At 41.8% G+C, this 17757-nt stretch overlaps 1 protein-coding gene across 4 annotated transcripts; it reads right to left on the minus strand.

The window, feature by feature from the left end:
• Positions 1–607: 607 nt before the first annotated feature.
• Il18 (interleukin 18) lies at positions 608–17515 on the minus strand. 4 transcript variants are annotated; one of them, XM_070038443.1, is made up of 7 exons: positions 17361–17515; positions 11176–11266; positions 9874–9958; positions 8194–8205; positions 7269–7406; positions 4821–4954; positions 608–1102 (listed from the first exon to the last, which is right to left on the minus strand). In XM_070038443.1, the coding sequence occupies exons 3-7, from the start codon at positions 9950–9952 to the stop codon at positions 881–883; spliced, it is 585 nt and encodes a 194-aa protein (XP_069894544.1). In that variant the 5' UTR covers positions 9953–9958; positions 11176–11266; positions 17361–17515; the 3' UTR covers positions 608–880. The 4 variants fall into 4 exon arrangements, with proteins under 4 accessions (XP_069894544.1, XP_069894545.1, XP_069894546.1 ...); XM_070038444.1 differs by lacking the exon at positions 17361–17515 and adding an exon at positions 12218–12443; XM_070038445.1 differs by lacking the exon at positions 11176–11266 and having other exon boundaries at positions 9874–9954.
• Between the last annotated feature and the right edge of the window lie 242 nt (positions 17516–17757).

The following is a 17757-nucleotide window of genomic DNA, read 5'->3' on the forward strand; positions in this document are numbered from 1 at the left end:
GAGTTTATGAGCACCACCCATCAGTGACTGCCCTGAGCCTGTGCATTTAGGGACTTGATTTATGAATGTTGATGCAGTTGGCACATAAGACATTATGTACGGGTACATAATAGATATCTAAAAAGGAGTAGTTTTCATCCCTTGCCTGGGGAGAACCAACCCTGTTAGGAAGGGCGGGTAGTACCTTTCTAGTTACCGGGAGATTTGGGTGTGAAGGGTTATCAAGGTGGGAAAGGAGTGGCGAGCAGGTCCTGTGTTGTTTGTACACATTTTGTGCCACTTGAACAGCTGACCTCAGTCATCGTTAGTCCAGTAGGCATTGGCAGTTTTTCTTCTATAGCAAATATTTAACCAGGACACACACACACACTGGGTTGCTATAAAATGAGCACAATCCACAATCTACATGAGACTTGTTCCTTTCCAACAATCTTCCGTGTTATACCATAGCCAGAACTGTAATCAGATGTTGCCTGTTTGCACCCTCCAGCCAGTACAGCCTTGGGACAAACCTCTTAAGTTATCCAGCCTCACATGGTTGTTACAGCAATCCAAAGTGGGCAGTATTAAGGCTCAGAAAAAAATTCCAAACACAAAAACTAAAAAGTTGAAAGTGTAGCATTGTATTTTAATTAATTGGTTATTTGTGCTGGTACTAGGGTTTGAATTCTGGGACTCATGCTTTTATTTGGCTTTTTTGCTTAAGGCTGGTGCTCTACCACTTGAGCCACACTTATATTTCCTGCTTTTTTGCAGGTTAATTGGAGATGATTCATGTTTTGTTTTTTTCTTTCTGCTGGGCTGGCTTTGAACCGTGATCCTTAGACTTCATAGGAATGAGCCACCAGTGCCAGGCTAAAAATGTGTGTAATTTTAGTATCTAGATGTCATTTTGCACAGTGAACATTACTGAATTATCCCCATAGTCATCAATTCTTTTCAAAATAGGCTTGAAAAGTTTACCCTCTTGTTTACAAGCTAGAAAGTATCCTTTATACAATGAAGACTCAAATTGCATCTTATCATCATGCCCTGGAACACTTTTCTGAAAGAATATGATATCACTCTTCGTATCATAGATGTTAATGGGAGGTTCCATTTCCTATAAAGAGAAATAAAAAAATTCATTTTTTTAAAGGACAGGAACAATTTAAAGACATGGAGTTTATTTAGAAGTATGGTACTAACCAGAAATAAAGTAGTTTTTTTTCTCCCTCTCTCAAGAATTAAGGCAGGGGAGAGAGGGAGTATAATTCCTAGTCTCCTGTTCTTTCTGTTTTCTATGACTCTTAGCATCATGGGATGCACACATGGGTGCAGGCCTCTTGATTCTCCAGTCACAGGATGACCCCCCTCCCTTATCAAGGAGAGTCCGTCCGCATCTGCTCCAAATGACCTGGAGGTCTAGCAATGATTGTCACTTCTCTAGTTTGTTAGTTCCTGTCTTCTCCAACGATATGGCTAGCCACACTAATGTCTTCTATAAGCCTAGATAGCTCTAATTTCTGACTCAACTGTGAGAAAGTTCTTGTCAGGACATTCCAAGAATCTCAGAGCCTTTCAATGGAGGCTGGATCTTAAATGTAGAATGTGTTTCTAGAGCTGAGTTGCTCCACAGCCCTGCTGTGCCAGCTCAATCAACAGCCTTTGTCTTTCTCTCCCTGCCAAACATGCTGGCTCATAGTAGTCTCTCATTTGTGCCCTCAACAGTCTACCTGGCCAGGCCTTGGTTGTCTCAAAGGTCTGTATGTTCCTCCCCTAGAAGAGGGTGTTGTGACTGAAACTATAACCTTGCCAGCCATCTAACTGTTGCTACCACATTTTCCTATTGCTACATCATGTTTGCTTTCGGGATGGGCTAGAAAAGGCAAGACTGCCTGAGGTTCTTCCACATTAATCTTGAACCAGATGATATTTTGGACTGCATCTTGACCCCAGGGTAGCAAAGATCCCCATGATCCTAAGGACTGATGGAGAAACCCTAGACTTAAAATAGCATTCTATCCTTCTAAGACACATGACTGTGGTCATACTCCCAATAAAACCAATTATAGAATTGATATTCATAACTTTTTTTGGGGGGGGGTCGGTCGTGGGGCCTGAACTCTGGGCCTGGGCACTGTCCCTCAGCTCTTCAGCTCAAGGCTAGCGCTCTTCCACTTGAGCCACAGCACCACTTCTGGCTTTTTTCTTTTTGCTTATGTGGTGCTAAGGAATCGAACCCTGGGCCTCATGCATGCAAGGCAAGTGCTCTACCACTGAGCCACCTTCCCAGCCCTGATATTCATAACTCTTGACCTTTATCCTTCACCAACAAGAGTGGGTCCTGAGTTGGTGACAATATAAACCAGTCCCTTCCATTGGTATCTATTTCTGTAGTTGACTACAGCAAACAATTTAGAACTATACCTTAAATTGCACAAGTCAATTTGAGATGAAGCTGAAGTCTAATATCTAAATGAGAAATAATCCTTAGCTGAAATGTCAAAAGCTCTAGTAGTAGGACCAAAGGAAATGAGTCTGTCAGATCAAACCTAACACAGAAAGTTATAGTTGAAGGTGGAACGTGTTAATGGGTAGAACAGGTGTCACATTTAAGGCAGAAAATTTCTGGGATATTCCTTAGTCTGGAGTAATGGACATTTTAAGCTACCACTAGGCAGAGCCACCACAACTGAATGTGGAAAGGATCTGGTGTCTTTTGGAGTACCTGAGGATTCTGTGTGTGTGTGTGTGTGTTTCTGGTGTGTGTGTGTCTGGTGTGTGCGTGTGTGTGTGTGTGTGTGTGTGTGTGTGTGTGTGTGCTAGTCCCGAGGCTTGAACTCAGGACCTGGGCTCTGTCCCTGAGCTTCTCTGGCTCAAGGCTAGCACTCTACCACTTGAGCCACAGTGCTCCTTCTGACTTCTGATCAGTAAGAGTCTCATGGGCTTTCCTACCTGGGTTGGCTTTGAACTGTGATCCTCAGGTTTCAGCCTCCTGAGTAGCTAGGATTACAGGTGTGAGCCACCAGCACTTGGCACAAAGGTATATTCTTTACATGGGGAGGAGCTGAATCAGTTTCAGGTAAAGTTAAACTCTATTAAGTAATTAACCTAACATCTATTCTTTTAGCTGTCTTTAATTTAGACTACAAAGTCTTAGTGAACCCTGGCCAGATCCGGTGTATATGTAAAAAACCCCTTGAACAAAGTCCTCTGGGTAAAGATTCTTTCCCACAAGAACTTTACAGCTAGTAACTAACAGAGAGTGGTGAGAAGAGAACAGCAGCCAATTGCATCTCATTATCTGGACCTGGGCTAAGATGACCACTGCTAAGGTGCTGCTCCGTGGAGGAAGGAAATAAAAGAGCTAAGGCTGATATGGATCCTAGCCTACACTTCCCTCTTTTCTTCTTCTCTCTCTTCTCCTCACTCCTCCCCTTCCTTTAATTCTCTTTCCACCCATCCATCTAATTAATATTTATTAAGTTTCTTCCAGAAGTAGACTTGTTATGAAGCTAATGAAATTTCAAGGTTAGAGCCACTCTTGTTCTTTTCTAAGGCTCCCCCCCCCTCCACTGCTCTCTATCTGTCTTTAATTTCTAAGTAAATAACAGAGTTCATATCTCTGGCAATGTTGTGTTCTCTTTTATAGGGCCACCAAAATCGTACAAGCTATAGATTCTTTGTGTGTGTGTGTGGGGGGGGGAGGGGTGTCATGGGGCCTGAACTCTGGGCCTGGGCACTGTCTCTCAGCTCTTCAGCTCAAGGCTAGTGCTTTACCACTTGAGCTCCAGCACCACTTCCAGCATTTTCTGCTAATATGGTGTTGAGGAATTGAACCCAGGGCCTCATGCATGCAAGGCAAGCACTCTTACTGAGCCACCTTCCCAGCCCTATAGATTCTTTTAAATGGATTTGCCCCAACTCCTATGTTCTAAGCATAGTTTCAATCTTCTTTGACACTTAGTCCCTCTCAACAAGAACCTGTGTGTGGTTTAGGCTTAGCCCAGGTAATTCAGGTTTAGCTCAGGTTCTGAGTCTGCCTCTGCAGCTAAATCAATTTTCCTCTATCTCACATAGCTTGAACTTGGCCCTCTCCTTCCCTCTGCTTCTGCTGTTCCATTTGCATGCTTAACCCCTTCTATTCCAGGGCTCTGATGTCATTCTGATAGCTAAGCTCACAGCCTATCCGGCCTATAGTTGGGAGTCAATCTAATTCTAGTTAGAAGGAAATGGCAAGGAGTTTGTCTGGAGGCTATTATCTGTTGCATATGCACTGTTATTATTTGGTTTTTAGAGTGGCTTTTTTTTTGGGGGGGGGCAATTCTAGGGTTTAAAATAACCAAGGCCTTGCACTTACTACATAGGACTTACTCTCTTAAGCCACAGGCTATTCTTTTTTTTTGCTAGTCCTGGAGCTTGAACTCAGGGCCTGGGCACTGTCCCTGAGCTTTTGCTCAAAGCTAGTACTCTACCACTTGGGCCACAGAACCGCTTCCAACTTTTTCTGTTTATGTGGTACTGAGGAACCCATGGCTTCCTGCATGCTAGGTAAGCACTGTACCACTAAGCCACACTCCCAGACCCCACAGGCTATTCTTACATACATGTATCATTTGCACCTACATTTTCATACTATTTTTATATATGGATTGGTGTTCTTCTGAATATGAAGCAAGTGCGTCCCCGTCAGTCCTAGAGGTCATAACGTTATCATAGTTAACTACCCGTTTCCATAGTTCTCTGTTTCTTACTCTAGACAAAAGATTGAAATGATAGCTGCATTTTCTAATTTTGTTGATTAATTTGCCTAAAAACAAAGTAATGCTCAGTCTTACCTTAAAGGTAATAGTTTTGTTCTCACAGGAGAGAGTGTAAACTTTGTTATATTTTGCAGAGATGGTCACAGCAAAACCTCTAGCTTCACTATCTTTATACATTTGTATTAGTAATATGGTCTGAGATGAATTATCTGAAATAAACAATAAGTGAGATCACAAATGAGACTTTTTTAAAGCAATAAGGCAGTTTCAGGGCTCCAGGCTTGCTAAGCAGGCGGTCAGTCTACTCTTAAGCCACACCCTCAGCCCTTTTTTTTCTGGTTGTTTTTGAGATCAGACCTTGTTTATGTCTTTGTTTTGGCCAAAGCTAGACTGAACTGCTATCCTCCTGTTTATGGTACCTGCCCTAACTGGAATGACAATTGTGCCCAACAATTTTTTTTTTTTGCCAGAGCTGGCAAAAAAGATTCTTCTAATCTCAGCCTCCTTTATAGTTGGAAAGACAGGTGCACACCACCTTGGCCACCTGTGACAAGAATCAACATTTGTGGAAATTTAACAAAAAGAGAGTCCTTAACAGATCAGCTGCCAATCCTGCACTCTAAGACCTTACCATACAAGAGAAGTAAACTATATATAGCTAGCCAGATTTATTTTTTTGTTTGGGTCCGGTTGTGGGGCCTGAACTCGGCCTGGGCACTGTCCCAGCGCCACTTCCTGCTTTTTTCTTTTTTGCTTATATGGTGCTGAGGAATCGAACCCAGGGCCTCAGGCATGCAAGGCAAGTGCTCTACCACTGAGCCACCTTCCCAGCCCCAAGCCAGATATTTTTTAAAAGACACTAAGGCTTATGTTATAATCCTTATGTTGTAACTCCTCCTCAGGAAGCTAAGATCTGAAGATCAAGGCTCAAAGCCAGCCTGGACAGTCTAATCCTTGAGACTTTTTTTTTTTTGGGGGGGGGCGGTCATGGGGCCTGAACTTGGCCTGGGCTCGGCCTGGGCGCTGTCCCTCAGCTCTTCAGCTCAAGGCTAGCGCTCTACCACTTGAGCCACAGTGCCACTTCCGGCTTTTTTCTTTTTGCTTATGTGGTGCTGAGGAATCGAACCCAGGGCCTCAGGCATGCAAGGCAAGCACTCAACCACTGAGCCACCTTCCCAGCCCATCCTTGAGACTTTTATCTTCAGTTAACCAGCAAAAGGCTGGAAATGGAAGTATGGCTTAAGTAGTAGAGAATCAGCCTTGAGTGAAAAAGCTTAGGGAGAGCTGAAGGCCTTGAATTTAAGCCCCTGTACCAGTACACACATAAAATAAAACAACCAATAAAATAGATTTGAACATCAATGACAACCAACATATGACAACTTTTTGAGCTTATAAATATATTCTGAATTCTAAGAGTTTGTCTTTACCTTTAGAGTGCTAAATATTTTGAGATCCACGTTAAAGTGAAAGTGCACATTCACTACTTTTTTTTTTTGTCAGTCGTGGGGCTTGAACTCTGGGCCTGAGTGCTGTCCCTCAGCTCTTCAGCTCAAGGCAAGCGCTCTACCACTTGAGCTACAGCGCCACTTCTGGTTTTCTGGTGGTTTATTGGAGATAGGAATCTCACGGTCTTTCCTGCCTGGGCTGGCTTTGAACCGAGATCCTCAGATCTCAGCCTCCTGAGTAGCTAGAATTACAGGCGTGAGCCACCAGCGCCTGGCCACATTCACTACTTCTATCTGGTCCCAAAGTGTGATTTAGAATTCATTATCTTAGGAGGCACAGCAAACATGCTCACTTTCTAAGGCACTCTGATTTTCTGATGGGACACAGACTCAATTAAAATGTATTTATGTTTAATTTTCAAAAGATATCACCTGTATTTTTAGCTGAGATTAAAGATCTCACTCTATAGAGATCTTATACAGTAAATAAAATTAAATTAAGGACTGATGATCCAAATGTTGGTTCACAGCAATATGATCTCTAGTGATTTTTTTTTTTTTTTTAGTTGGTCGTGGGGCTTGATCTCTGGGCCTGGGCACTGTCCCTCAGCTCTTCAGCACAAGGTAAGTGCTCTACCACTTGAGCCACAGTGCCACTTCTGGTTTTCTGAGTGGTTTATTGGAGATAAGAGTCTTTTGGGCTTTCCTGCCCGGGCTGGCTTTGAACAAAGATCCTCAGATCTTAGCCTCCTCAGTAGCTAGGATTATAGGTGTGAGCCATCAATGCCCAGCTCTAGTGATGTCTTTATTGCACCCAGTATTTCATCTCAACTAACTATATGGATGGTTAATGTTTTTTTTTAAATGAAATTGTTACTTTTATGACTTCTCATCTCAGATTGGGTCTGGCATAGAAAAATGCAGTCAGTACAATGGAATGGGAAGAAGTAGCTAGTAATCTCTGTGTCTGCAAATAGAAGAGCTGAGGGACAGTGCCCAAGCCCAGAGATCAGGCCAACAAAAAAAAAAAAAAAAAAGAAAAGAAAAGAAAAAAAAAAGAAAAAAAAGGAAATACCTCTACAGTCAGAGTCGGGCATATCCTGAAATACAGGCTTACGTTCCGGGGAAATGAGGAGAACTTGATTATCCAGATTTCGTAAGATTGAATATTTAGGTTGTTCAAGTTGGCCAAAATAATCTGATTCCAGGTCTCCTGTAATACACATTAAATCTTATTAAATCTTATTTCCTTTTCTTGAATAGATAGACACACTATACATTTCCCTCTCTAATCTCTTCCTCTCCTATTCAACTGAATCTTATAGCTTATCATTTTATCTAGCTCATTCACAGTATCTTGAATCCTTAACTCATTTATCTTTTCACTACAAAACACCAGAGCTGACTGTTAAGTGCTGCTCATGAGCAATTGTACAGATACTTGAATAGGTGCCATTATGGCACCCATCAGGTGTCAGTACTACATTTCTCGATTGTATCTTCCATAATCCACAGCTGCAAGTTCAAGTCTTCTTCACTTTCATCAGATCCTCTACACTATCACTTCTATTTCCACCTTCAGAAAACTACTTCCTGCTATTCTCCCTACTTGCCAGGACACTCTGTCCCCCAAGAGCCTCCCAGGCATCATCCCAAAGCACTTGTGAGAGATGTGGTTGAAGAAAGGTGATAGTGACTTTGGAAAGTTCTCATGCATCAATCTCCTTTTTCTATGCCTTTCAGAGAATCCATGGATTCCTGCTAATCCTAGGACTTAGATAAAATCTACTTTGCAGCTTCCAAGAGCTAGATGTAAAGGTTCTCATGTGTTTCCATTATGGTCATCTTCATTCCTAATGTTGTGGAGTCTGAAAATTCCTTTGGGAAGGCTGGCTTCCCAAATGGATCGTATCATATGGACAGCTTCTCCCTGCTCATAGTGCATGTGTCCTAAACAGCTATTTATTTTGCAAAGAAAGAAAAATATATTTATACTTTACCATCATTTTCAGCTAAAGGGGGGAAAGAGAAAGAAAATATGTTAAATTAAATATTTCAAGTCAGCATTCCTCCCTTCCCCTACTCTTGACTACTCTGTCCCGCCACCCTTTTTCTGACCCCTGTGTGATGGAGATGACCTTTATTGGCTCCATCAGAAACATGTAATTATCCACAAGGTCCATACAATGACGCTCATTAGAGTTCGTGTATTCTCAGGTAAGTCAGATACTTACTTTTAAACTGAAAAATGTAAATCTTTTTTTTTTTTTTGAGTCATTTATCTTTTATTAACCAGGCACAGTTTCACATAGCATTACAGTATTGCTTCAAGTCACAATAACCAAAGGAAAAGGAATCAGGAGGAGATGTGTTACTTTTCTCTTAAAAATGTAAATCTTAAACCTTAAAATCTTAGCTGTGTGCCAGTGGCTCACACTTGTAATCCTAGCTACTCAGGAGGCTGAGATCTGAGGATCATGGTTCAAAGCCAGCCCTGGCAGGAAAGTTTGTGAGACTCTATTTTTTTTTTTTTTGTTGGTTGTGGGGCTTGAACTCTGGGCTTGGGCACTGTCCTTGCACTCTTCAGCTCAAGGCAAGTGCTCTACTGCTTGAGCAACAGTGCCACTTCCGGTTTTCTAGTGGTTTATTGGAGATAAGAGTCTCACGGACTTTCCTGCCCAGCCTGGCTTTGAACTAGACCCTCAGATCTCAGCCTCTTGAGTAGCTAGGATTACACCGGCAACCGGCTGTGAGACTCTTATCTCCAATTAACTACCAGAAAACCAGAAGTGGCGCTGTGGCTCAAGTGGTAGAGCCCTTGCCTTGAGCTGAAGAGCTGAGGGACAGCGCCCAGGCCCAGAGTTCATAGCCCCACAACCGACAAAAAAACCAAAAACTTAAACTCTTAAATCTGGGATTTAAGAGTAGCTATTACATAGAAACAGCTAATATATAGAAATTTTATGATTTTACAAGTGATAAATTTTACTATTTAATTTAATGATTAAATAGGAAGATACCTAAGAATATTTTTTTATCAGAAGCCAAATTGCCCATGGAAGGTTAATTATAACAAATCATTATCTATCTATCTATCTATCTATCTATCTATCTATCTATCTATCTATCTATCTATCTATCTCTATCTTTGAGGACAGGAGTTTAAATTCAGGGCTTCACTGTTAAAAGATGGGTACTCTCCTGCTTGAGCCATGCCTCTGTCTGAGAATCACTTTTTATCAAATGCATTTACATAACATGGTATAATTCACCATTAGGGTGGTAGAACTCTTGCTTTGCAAACATGAAGCCCTGAGGTTGGACCTTAGTACCAAACAGAAAAAGAATGGTATAAGTCAATTGCAGAGCTCTAGATTTAGGCTACTATGTGTAAGTTCCCAATTTGCTTTGGGAAATAGTATTTCCTCAATATACACACTATTGTGGGGTTTTCATAATGATGATGATCTACTGCTCATCAAAGTCCCAAGCCATTGGGGGGACAAGGTGGTGGCACCTGGGAAATGCTGTGGTTACTTTCTAGAAGTTTGATTTCTTTTCCAGAAATGAGTCAATAATATTACAATGAGTTTTGGTGACAGGAAGTCACTTAATAGTCACTCCCCAGCTTCTTTTCTAGTTGAACATAGTTACCTATGTGTATTATTTCTCATACTTACTGATGAAGTAGAGCATACCATCAGTAAATTTCATTTTCAGAAAGTTGATGAAACTGTCTTCTGGAGGGACAGCAGCCATCTCTACCTATGGAGAGCAAGAGTGATGACTGCTCATCTTCTAGAGAAGTCTTTTACTACAACCTGTAATACCTCCAGCTTCGGAAGTCAGCTTAACCCTCAGGATGCTGACTAACACTCTGGATCTTTAGTAAGTTCCACAAGTATCTGCTTGTAATACTTGTTTAAAGGCTCTCTTACAAACAATTAGATGTTTAGAATCAGGAAAGCATTTTCTAATGACACAATATTATAAAGGATGAAAAGCTGGGCACTGGTTGCTCATGCCTGTAATCCTAGCTACTCAGGAAGCGAAGAACTAAGGATTCAAAGTTCTAAGCCAGCCTGGGCAGAAAAAGTCTGAGAGACTCTTGTACCCAATTAACCACAAAAAATTGAAAGTGGAACTTTCAAATGGCAGAGTACTAGCCTTGAGAAAAAAAAAAAAAAACTTGGGGCGGGGGAGGTGGGAGGGAAGGGACAAATTGGGAGAAAATGAGGGAGGGGTGGCAGTGTTCAAAAAGAAGTGTAACTGTAACCCCTCTGTACATCACTTTTACAATTAAAAATTTTGTTTTTTTTTAAAGGTCAGGGACTGTGCCCAGACCCTGAGTTTAAGTCCTAGAACTAGCACAAAGAAAGGAGAAGGACAAGTGGCTCTATTGAACTGAATTACTATTCTAATATTCTTTGGGAAAATACCAACATTTTATCCATATAAGTATCCATATAAGTATAGCAGCATCTGACGTTGTCAGAAACACATCTAATCCTACCATTTTTTCTAGGTTCTGGTTCTATTCTGCTTCTGGTTCCATTCCTTAGAACCAATTATTTCCCATGGATGAGAAGCTGAAGGTTCATGACTCCACTAAAGGTTAAAGGCAAAACAGTGAGCAAAGTGGTGTTTTTCTAGGTGTTGATAGTTCACACATGCAATCCTAGCTACTGGGGTGGTAGATATCAGTAGGATCATGGTTCAAGGCTAACCCAGGCAAAAAGTTCACAAGAACCCATCTCAGTCAATAGTTGGGTGTTATAGCATGTGCCTGTTATCCATCTACTCAATAATATCTTGAGTTGAGGTCACCCAGGGCAAAAAGGTTGTGAGAGCCCATCTCAATCAGTTAGTTTAAAAGTTTAAGGCAAATTGAAGGGACAATAATATAACAAAGGAGGCAAAAGTTGCAGAAATACATCTAAAAACTTTACAAAAAGCCAAACCAACTTTTAAGTGATACATGCCTGTAATCCCAGTAATCAGGATGCCAAGGCAGGTAGGTAGTGAGTTTGAGGGCAACATGGGCTATATAGGGATACTTTGTCTCAAAATAATCTAAAAAGCAAAAGAACCATGGTTAGAGTGATTAGATTGTGAGTGTTATGAGGGCATTTTCTTTTTCTTTTCTTCTCTCTTTTTTCCTTCCCTTCTCCTCCCTCTCTTCCTCTCTCCCTTCCTTCCTCCCTTCCTCTCTCTCCCTTCCTATCTCTTCCTCCCTCCCTTCCTCTCTTCTTTCCTCTCCCTCCCTCCCTTTCTCCCTCCCTGTTTCTTTCTCTCTCCTTCCTTCCTTCCTTCCTTCCTTCCTTCCTTCCTTCCTTCCTTCCTTCCTTCCTTTCTTTTTTCTTTCTTTCTGTTATGGGGCTTGAACTCAGGGCCTGGGCATGTGCTGAGTTCTTATATTCAAGGCTCTACCACTTTGAGCAACAGTTCCAGTTCTGGTGTTCTGGAGGTTAGTTGGAGATAAGAAGCCTGCCAGACCTGGCTTTCAACTGTGATCCTCAGATCTCAGCCTCTTTAAGTAGCTAGGATTACAGGAGTGAGCCACCAATGCCTAACTGAGAACATTTTTGTATTCATCTTCCTGGCTTTGTTGCTTAACACAATACTTGTTATGGTATCAGAATTCAGTTGAATTCAGTCAGAATTCAGAACTAAGAAGGAAGACATTTGTTAATCCAGGACTTTTCTGATTGGCTATTAGTTGGGGGAATAATGTTGAGAATGGGCTTTTCTGCTTCAATATTATAGAATGTACACGTACATTGAAATAATTACTCAAGTAGTAAGGGCTAAATGACTAGCATTTTACAATGGGCATGTAGTTGAACCACATGTAGATATAGGTAGAAAAGTACAGTTACCTGAAAAATACTAAAGAAAAATACTACAAAAATACTATTGCATTCATCCTTGACCTCATTCATCAGTGAATTAGGGAGTCCCACTATGTCTCAGGAATATACAGAAACGAAATACACAGAAATGAAACTTAGCTCTTATACCCACAGTGACTCAGACACCAGTGGGTGACAAACACATGGTTACAAAAACAGCAGAATGAGTGTTGTAAGCGCTGCATTTACAGATGACCCTCCCTGGTAGGCCTGGTGAAGACTTCTCAGAGGAAGTGATAACAATGTGGTTTGGGGCAGCATCTTCAGGGAAGGGAAGACTTCCAGCAAAGCCAGAACAATGACAGCAAAGGCCAGGACAGAAGGAGGGTCAGAGAAGTCAGGTTCATTGACTCCTCATCATTTCTCCTGAAGTAATGCCAACATAGTCACATTTTACAGGAAAGACTCATTTCTGAGACTCTTAGTTTACTTGGGATTACTTTTTCCTTGGGAACAAATGTAAAAACAGAGATGAGATATTCTAGAAGTACAGGTACCTTCAATCACCAAAGTGTATGTTTGCTTTCTTTTTGTTCTCTTTCTCAGCATTACTTGTAGTGCTTTGTACAGTGCTTTGGTCATACCGAATCTTGGTGTTACTTTGGCCTTTTTAATCCTGTTTAAACTAGTTTTTGTTCCAATTTATATCATTTTTTTTGGTTGTGAGGCTTGAACTCAGGGCCTGAGCACTGTCTTGAGCTCTGTTTTTGCTCAAGGACAGCACACTATTACTTTGAGCCACAGCTCCACTTCTGGTTTTCTGGTGGTGAATTGGAGCTAAAGGTCTCATGGACTTTCTTGCCCAGGCTGGCTTTGAACTGCAATCCTCAGATCTCAGCCTCCTGAGTATCTAGGATTATAGGTATAAGCCACCAGTACCTGACTTATAGTTTTTTTAAAAAAAATTTATAACACTTAAAAAAATAACATCAGATATAAAAATGGTTAACATTATTATACTAAAAAACACTGCATTAATGGCCAGTGTGTCTGTAGGACTTCTGAGCTATTTAAAAAAATAACTGAACTTAATACTAACATGTGGGCAGATAACTCCACCAGGTTTGAGACAATTCCATGTGGTAATAGTGTTAATGTTTTACAACTCACTTGGAAATCATGCCATTATAGATTAGCTATTTAATCCAAAAGAACTGATATAAAGTAAGACTAATATTATTGTTATCTTTACATTTTTTTCTTTTCCTAATTTAGTTAACAGAAAATGCAACTTGCAATGTTGACCTGGGAAGGAAAGTCTGATTATAAAGAGATAAAGCAGGCAAAAGAGATGGAGCTAATTTTTTCTTTTTCTTTTTCTTTTTCTTTTTTAATTTTTTGGATCCAGTCGTGGGGCCTGAACTCTGGGCCTGGGCGCTGTCCCTCAGCTCTTCAGCTCAAGGCTAGCGCTCTACCACTTGAGCCACAGCGCCACTTCCGGCTTTTTTCTTATGTGGTGCTGAGGAATCGAACCCAGGGCCTCGAGCATGCAAGGCAAGCGCTCTACCACTGAGCCACCTTCCCAGCCCCTAATTTTTTCTTTTTAATCCTGGAAAAATAGTGACATTTTGAGTAGGAGAAACATATTATTAAAACTATGTTTTAAAAAGCTCACTGTGTCTGGGTGTATGTAATCCTAAACTGATATCAGAGGATTGCAGTTTGGAACCAGTCCTGACAAAAGAAAGTCTGTGCTAGCAGGTGTCCAAGATTAATTGCTTGTAATCCTAGCTATTCAGGAGGCTGAGATCTGAGGATCACAGTTCAAAGCCTGAGAGCTCAGGCAGGAAAGTCCATCTCCAATTAACTACCAAAAAGCTAGAAATGGCACTGTGGCTCAAGGTGGTAGAGTGCTAGCCTGGAGCACAAAAGCTCAGTAACAGTGCCCATGCTCTGAGTTCAAGTCACAGGCCCAGTGCTCTGTCTGTCTCTCTCTGTATCTGTCTCCCTCCCCACCCCACCCCCTTTCTCACACACACAGACTAAGTCTGTGAAATTTTGTCTCTAATTAGCCATCAAAATTCTGGCTAGGGCTGGGAAGGTGGCTTAGTGGTAGAGTGCTTGCCTTGCATGCATGAGGCCCTGGGTTCGATTCCTCAGCACCACATAAGCAGAAAAAGCTGCAAGTGGTGCTATGGCTCAAGTGGTAGAGCACTAGCCTGAGCTGAAGAGCTGAGGGACAGCACCTAAGCCCAGAGTTTAGACTTCACGAATGACAAAAAAAAAAAAAAAAATTCTGGACAGCTGTGTATATCACACTGTGACAATAACAATACAAAATTATTAAAAATGCTGGACAGGGCTAGGAATGTGGCTTAGTGGTAGAGTGCTTGCCTAGCATGCATGAAGCCCTGGGTTCGATTCCTTAGTACCACATACACAGAAAAAGCTGGAAGTGGCGCTGTGGCATAAGTAGTAGAGTGCTACCCTTGAGCAAATGAAGCTCAGGGACTGTGCCAGGCCCTGAGTTCAAGCTCAAAGCCCTGGGTTTGATACCCAGTACTGAAAAAAAGTAAAACATATGATAGATGCTGTCCACTAGTGGCTCATACCTGTAATCCTAGCTATTCAGGAAGCTGGAATCTGAGGACTGTGGTTCAAATCAAGCCCAGACAGGAGAGTCCATGAGACTCTTACTTTCTTTTTTATTTGGTCTGATTGTGGAGCCTGAACTCTGGGCCTGGGCGCTGTCCCTCAGCTCTTCAGCTCAAGGCTAGCACTCTACCACTTGAGCCACAGCACCACTTCTAGCTTTTTTTCTTTTTGCTTATGTGGTGCTGAGGAATCGAACCCAGGGCCTCATGCATGCAAAGCAAGCGCTCTACTACTGAGCCACCTTCCCAGCCCGACTCTTACTTTCTTCTAACCAGTAAAACGCTAAAAGTGGAGCTGTAGCTCAAGCGGTAGAATGCCAGCCATGAGTGAAAAAGCTAGGGGTCAGTACCTAGGCCCAGAGTTCAAGCCCCAGTAATGGCACAAGAAAAAAAATGTAAACGAAGGGCTTTCAAGAGGAAAATTAATGTGACAACTAAAACAGTATTGTGCTAGGAATATTGTTTTTCTTCCTTCCTTCCTTCCTTCTTTCCTTCCTTCCTTCCTTCCTTCCTTCCTTCCTTCCTTCCTTCCTTTCTTCCTTCCTTCCTTCCTTCCTTCCTTCCCCCCACCCCTCTCTCTTTCCTCGCCTTTTTGGTAGTTAATGGGTTAGTACTCAAGGGCTACCTGAGTATTTCCTAGGCAGGCATTGTACCATTTGATCTATTTCCCTACCCTTCATTTTGACTTTAGTGAACAGTTATATTGTGCAGAAGTAAAAGTTCTATACTCAGGTGGCTGATATCTGAGGATCACAGTCTGAAGCCAACCTAGGCAGGAAAGTCTGTGAGATTCTTAACTGTAATAAACTACTCAGGAAAGCTGGAAGTGGCACTGTGGCTCCAAGTGGTAGAGCACTAGTCTTGAGCACAAAGAAGCTTAGGGACAGTACCCAGGCCCTTAGTTCAAGCCTCAGGACCGGCAAAAAAAACCCCAAAAAGTTATATGGAAGAGTCAGAATTTAATCTTATAAGCAATATGAAAACACTGCAGGGGGTAAAAAGATATTCTGAAGGAGGATTCAATAGCACATGAATAGCTGAATGTAGGCAAAAAATAAAGAGAACCTTCAGGATACCCTAAAAATTTTTTGTTGTTGTTGTTATTCAACTTTAAGTAGAGATAACGTCAGTTATTTCCTTATTGTGAAATAAAAGTCTCCTGGAAGTACTGCCCTATTATTCAAAGGTAGCCCAGCCCATGGGTGCTGCTCCAGATGCTAATAAACCTTGTGCAAAGTTTTGGTTTGCTTTGAATAGAATTAATTTGGACTACAGAATTCCTCTAAAGAAAAGCTTATTTATTATATCACTTTGCAGCAAGGATTCTTGGAGGTTTACAAAGTGAAGACATGTGCTAACAATTCTCGGTTGTCATTTTTCCTTTTTACTCTCCTCTCTCAGAGGTGTACGGAAGAGTTTACTAGAGCCTAGATTCCATGTGGCATTGCAATAGAGAGAACAAGATCATGTAGATGAAAATCCCACTATCTTCTATTAAGCCAGACATCCAAGAGATTTGTTAAGATAAAAATAACCTATTCTGCCGGGCGCTGGTGGCTCATGCCTGTAATCCTAGCTACTCAGGAGGCTGAGATCTGAGGATCGCGGTTCAAAGCCAGCCCGGGCAGGAAAAGACCGTGAGACTCCTATCTCCAATAAACCACCAGAAAACCGGAAGTGGCGCTGTAGCTCAAGTGGTAGAGCGCTCGCCTTGAGCTGAAGAGCTGAGGGACAGCGCCCAGGCCCAGAGTTCAAGCCCCACGACCGACAAAAAAAAAAAAAAAAAAATAACCTATTCTTCGTATTGAATTTTTTAAGAATACATAGCTTGCTTTAATTAAGAATGCCCTTTAAAAGAAAAAGAACTAAGCAACCCCCCAAACACTACAAAAATGCAAAAACGAAATGAAAAGGAGAAATGCAAAAAGGAAAAAAACAAAAGCAAGAAAACAAACCCCCAAACATACAAACAAAAAATCATTTATGGGCTGAGGACATAGCTCAAGTGGTAGAGCACTTGCCTAGCAAATATGAGGCACTGGGTTCTGTCTCCAGCACTGGGGGAAAAAAGTGATTTAGATAACATGATTGATTTATTTAAAGTAAGTTACAGGTATTTAAAAAATTTCTCAGCTTTCTTTTTTCTTTCTTTCTTTCTTTTTTTTTTTTAGGTCCAGTCGTGAGTTCTGAACTCGGCCTGGGCACTGTCCCTCAGCTCTTCAGCTCAGGCTAGTGCTCTACCCCTTGAGCCATAGCACCACTTGCAGCTTTTTCTGCTTATGTGGTGCTGAGCAATCAAACTCAGTGCCTCAGGCATGCAAGGCAAGCACTCTACCACTGAGCCACCTTCCCAGCCCCTCAGCTTTACTTTCTTTACAGTAAAGTGAAGTAATGTAATAAATAGCCTAAAGACATAAACATTCTTCAGGGTACCCAATAATTTTTTTAAAAGTAAAGGGGAATGAGACCCAAAAATATGAGAATCTCTGACCTGAAATGAAAAAAAGAGAAAAGGTTTCTACTCTGGCTCTGCTTACATTCCTCATGCTGTTCCTGACTACCTGTCTTAGTTACATGAACAGTTTTAAAGTTCCTTCAGTAGCTTTTTAGCTACCTCTGATAGTCATACTTCAGATTTTAGATAAAGAGGAACATTCTTACCTGTGCTATGTTGTTTCCAGCAAGAGGAAGAGATCTGGAAAGTTTGAAGTGTCTTCTTTTCTTGAGCCCAAGGTGAAAATCTCTTCAACAGCCAGAGCAGGAATGCAGAAAACTCAGAACTCCTTGCTGCCAGGCAGGATATAGCTGCTGTGTCAATGAGGAAGAAGGTACTGTGAGGGGAGGAGACTGCCCAGGCACGCCTTGGACCCGCCTTCCAATGTTGGCTCCCTTCCAGTGCAACAGGACTTGCAGCAAAATGTTATAAACAAGGACTGGGGTGTGTGTGTGTATGTGTGTGTATGTGTGTGTGTGCGCGCGCGCGCGCGCGCGCACGCACACATGCACGTGTTCATGCGCACAGTTTTTTTGCTCAAGGATGGCACTCTACCACTTGAGC

The sequence above is a fragment of the Dipodomys merriami genome, unplaced genomic scaffold (assembly GCF_024711535.1).
Source record: "Dipodomys merriami isolate MVZ:Mamm:240054 unplaced genomic scaffold, mDipMer1.0.p SCAF_29, whole genome shotgun sequence".
NCBI classification, from domain to species: domain Eukaryota; kingdom Metazoa; phylum Chordata; class Mammalia; order Rodentia; family Heteromyidae; genus Dipodomys; species Dipodomys merriami.

Coding starts and splice junctions, on each gene's coding strand:
- Il18 (XM_070038445.1), bottom strand. CDS start 9,952: ATGGCTGCTGTCCCTCCAGAAGACAGTTTCATCAACTTTCTGAAAATG. Junction 4,955..7,268: donor GCCCGACTCTGACTGTAGAG/GTATTTCCTTTT, acceptor TGTTTATTTCAG/ATAATTCATCTCAGACCATA. Junction 1,103..4,820: donor ACAAAACTATTACCTTTAAG/GTAAGACTGAGC, acceptor TTCTCTTTATAG/GAAATGGAACCTCCCATTAA.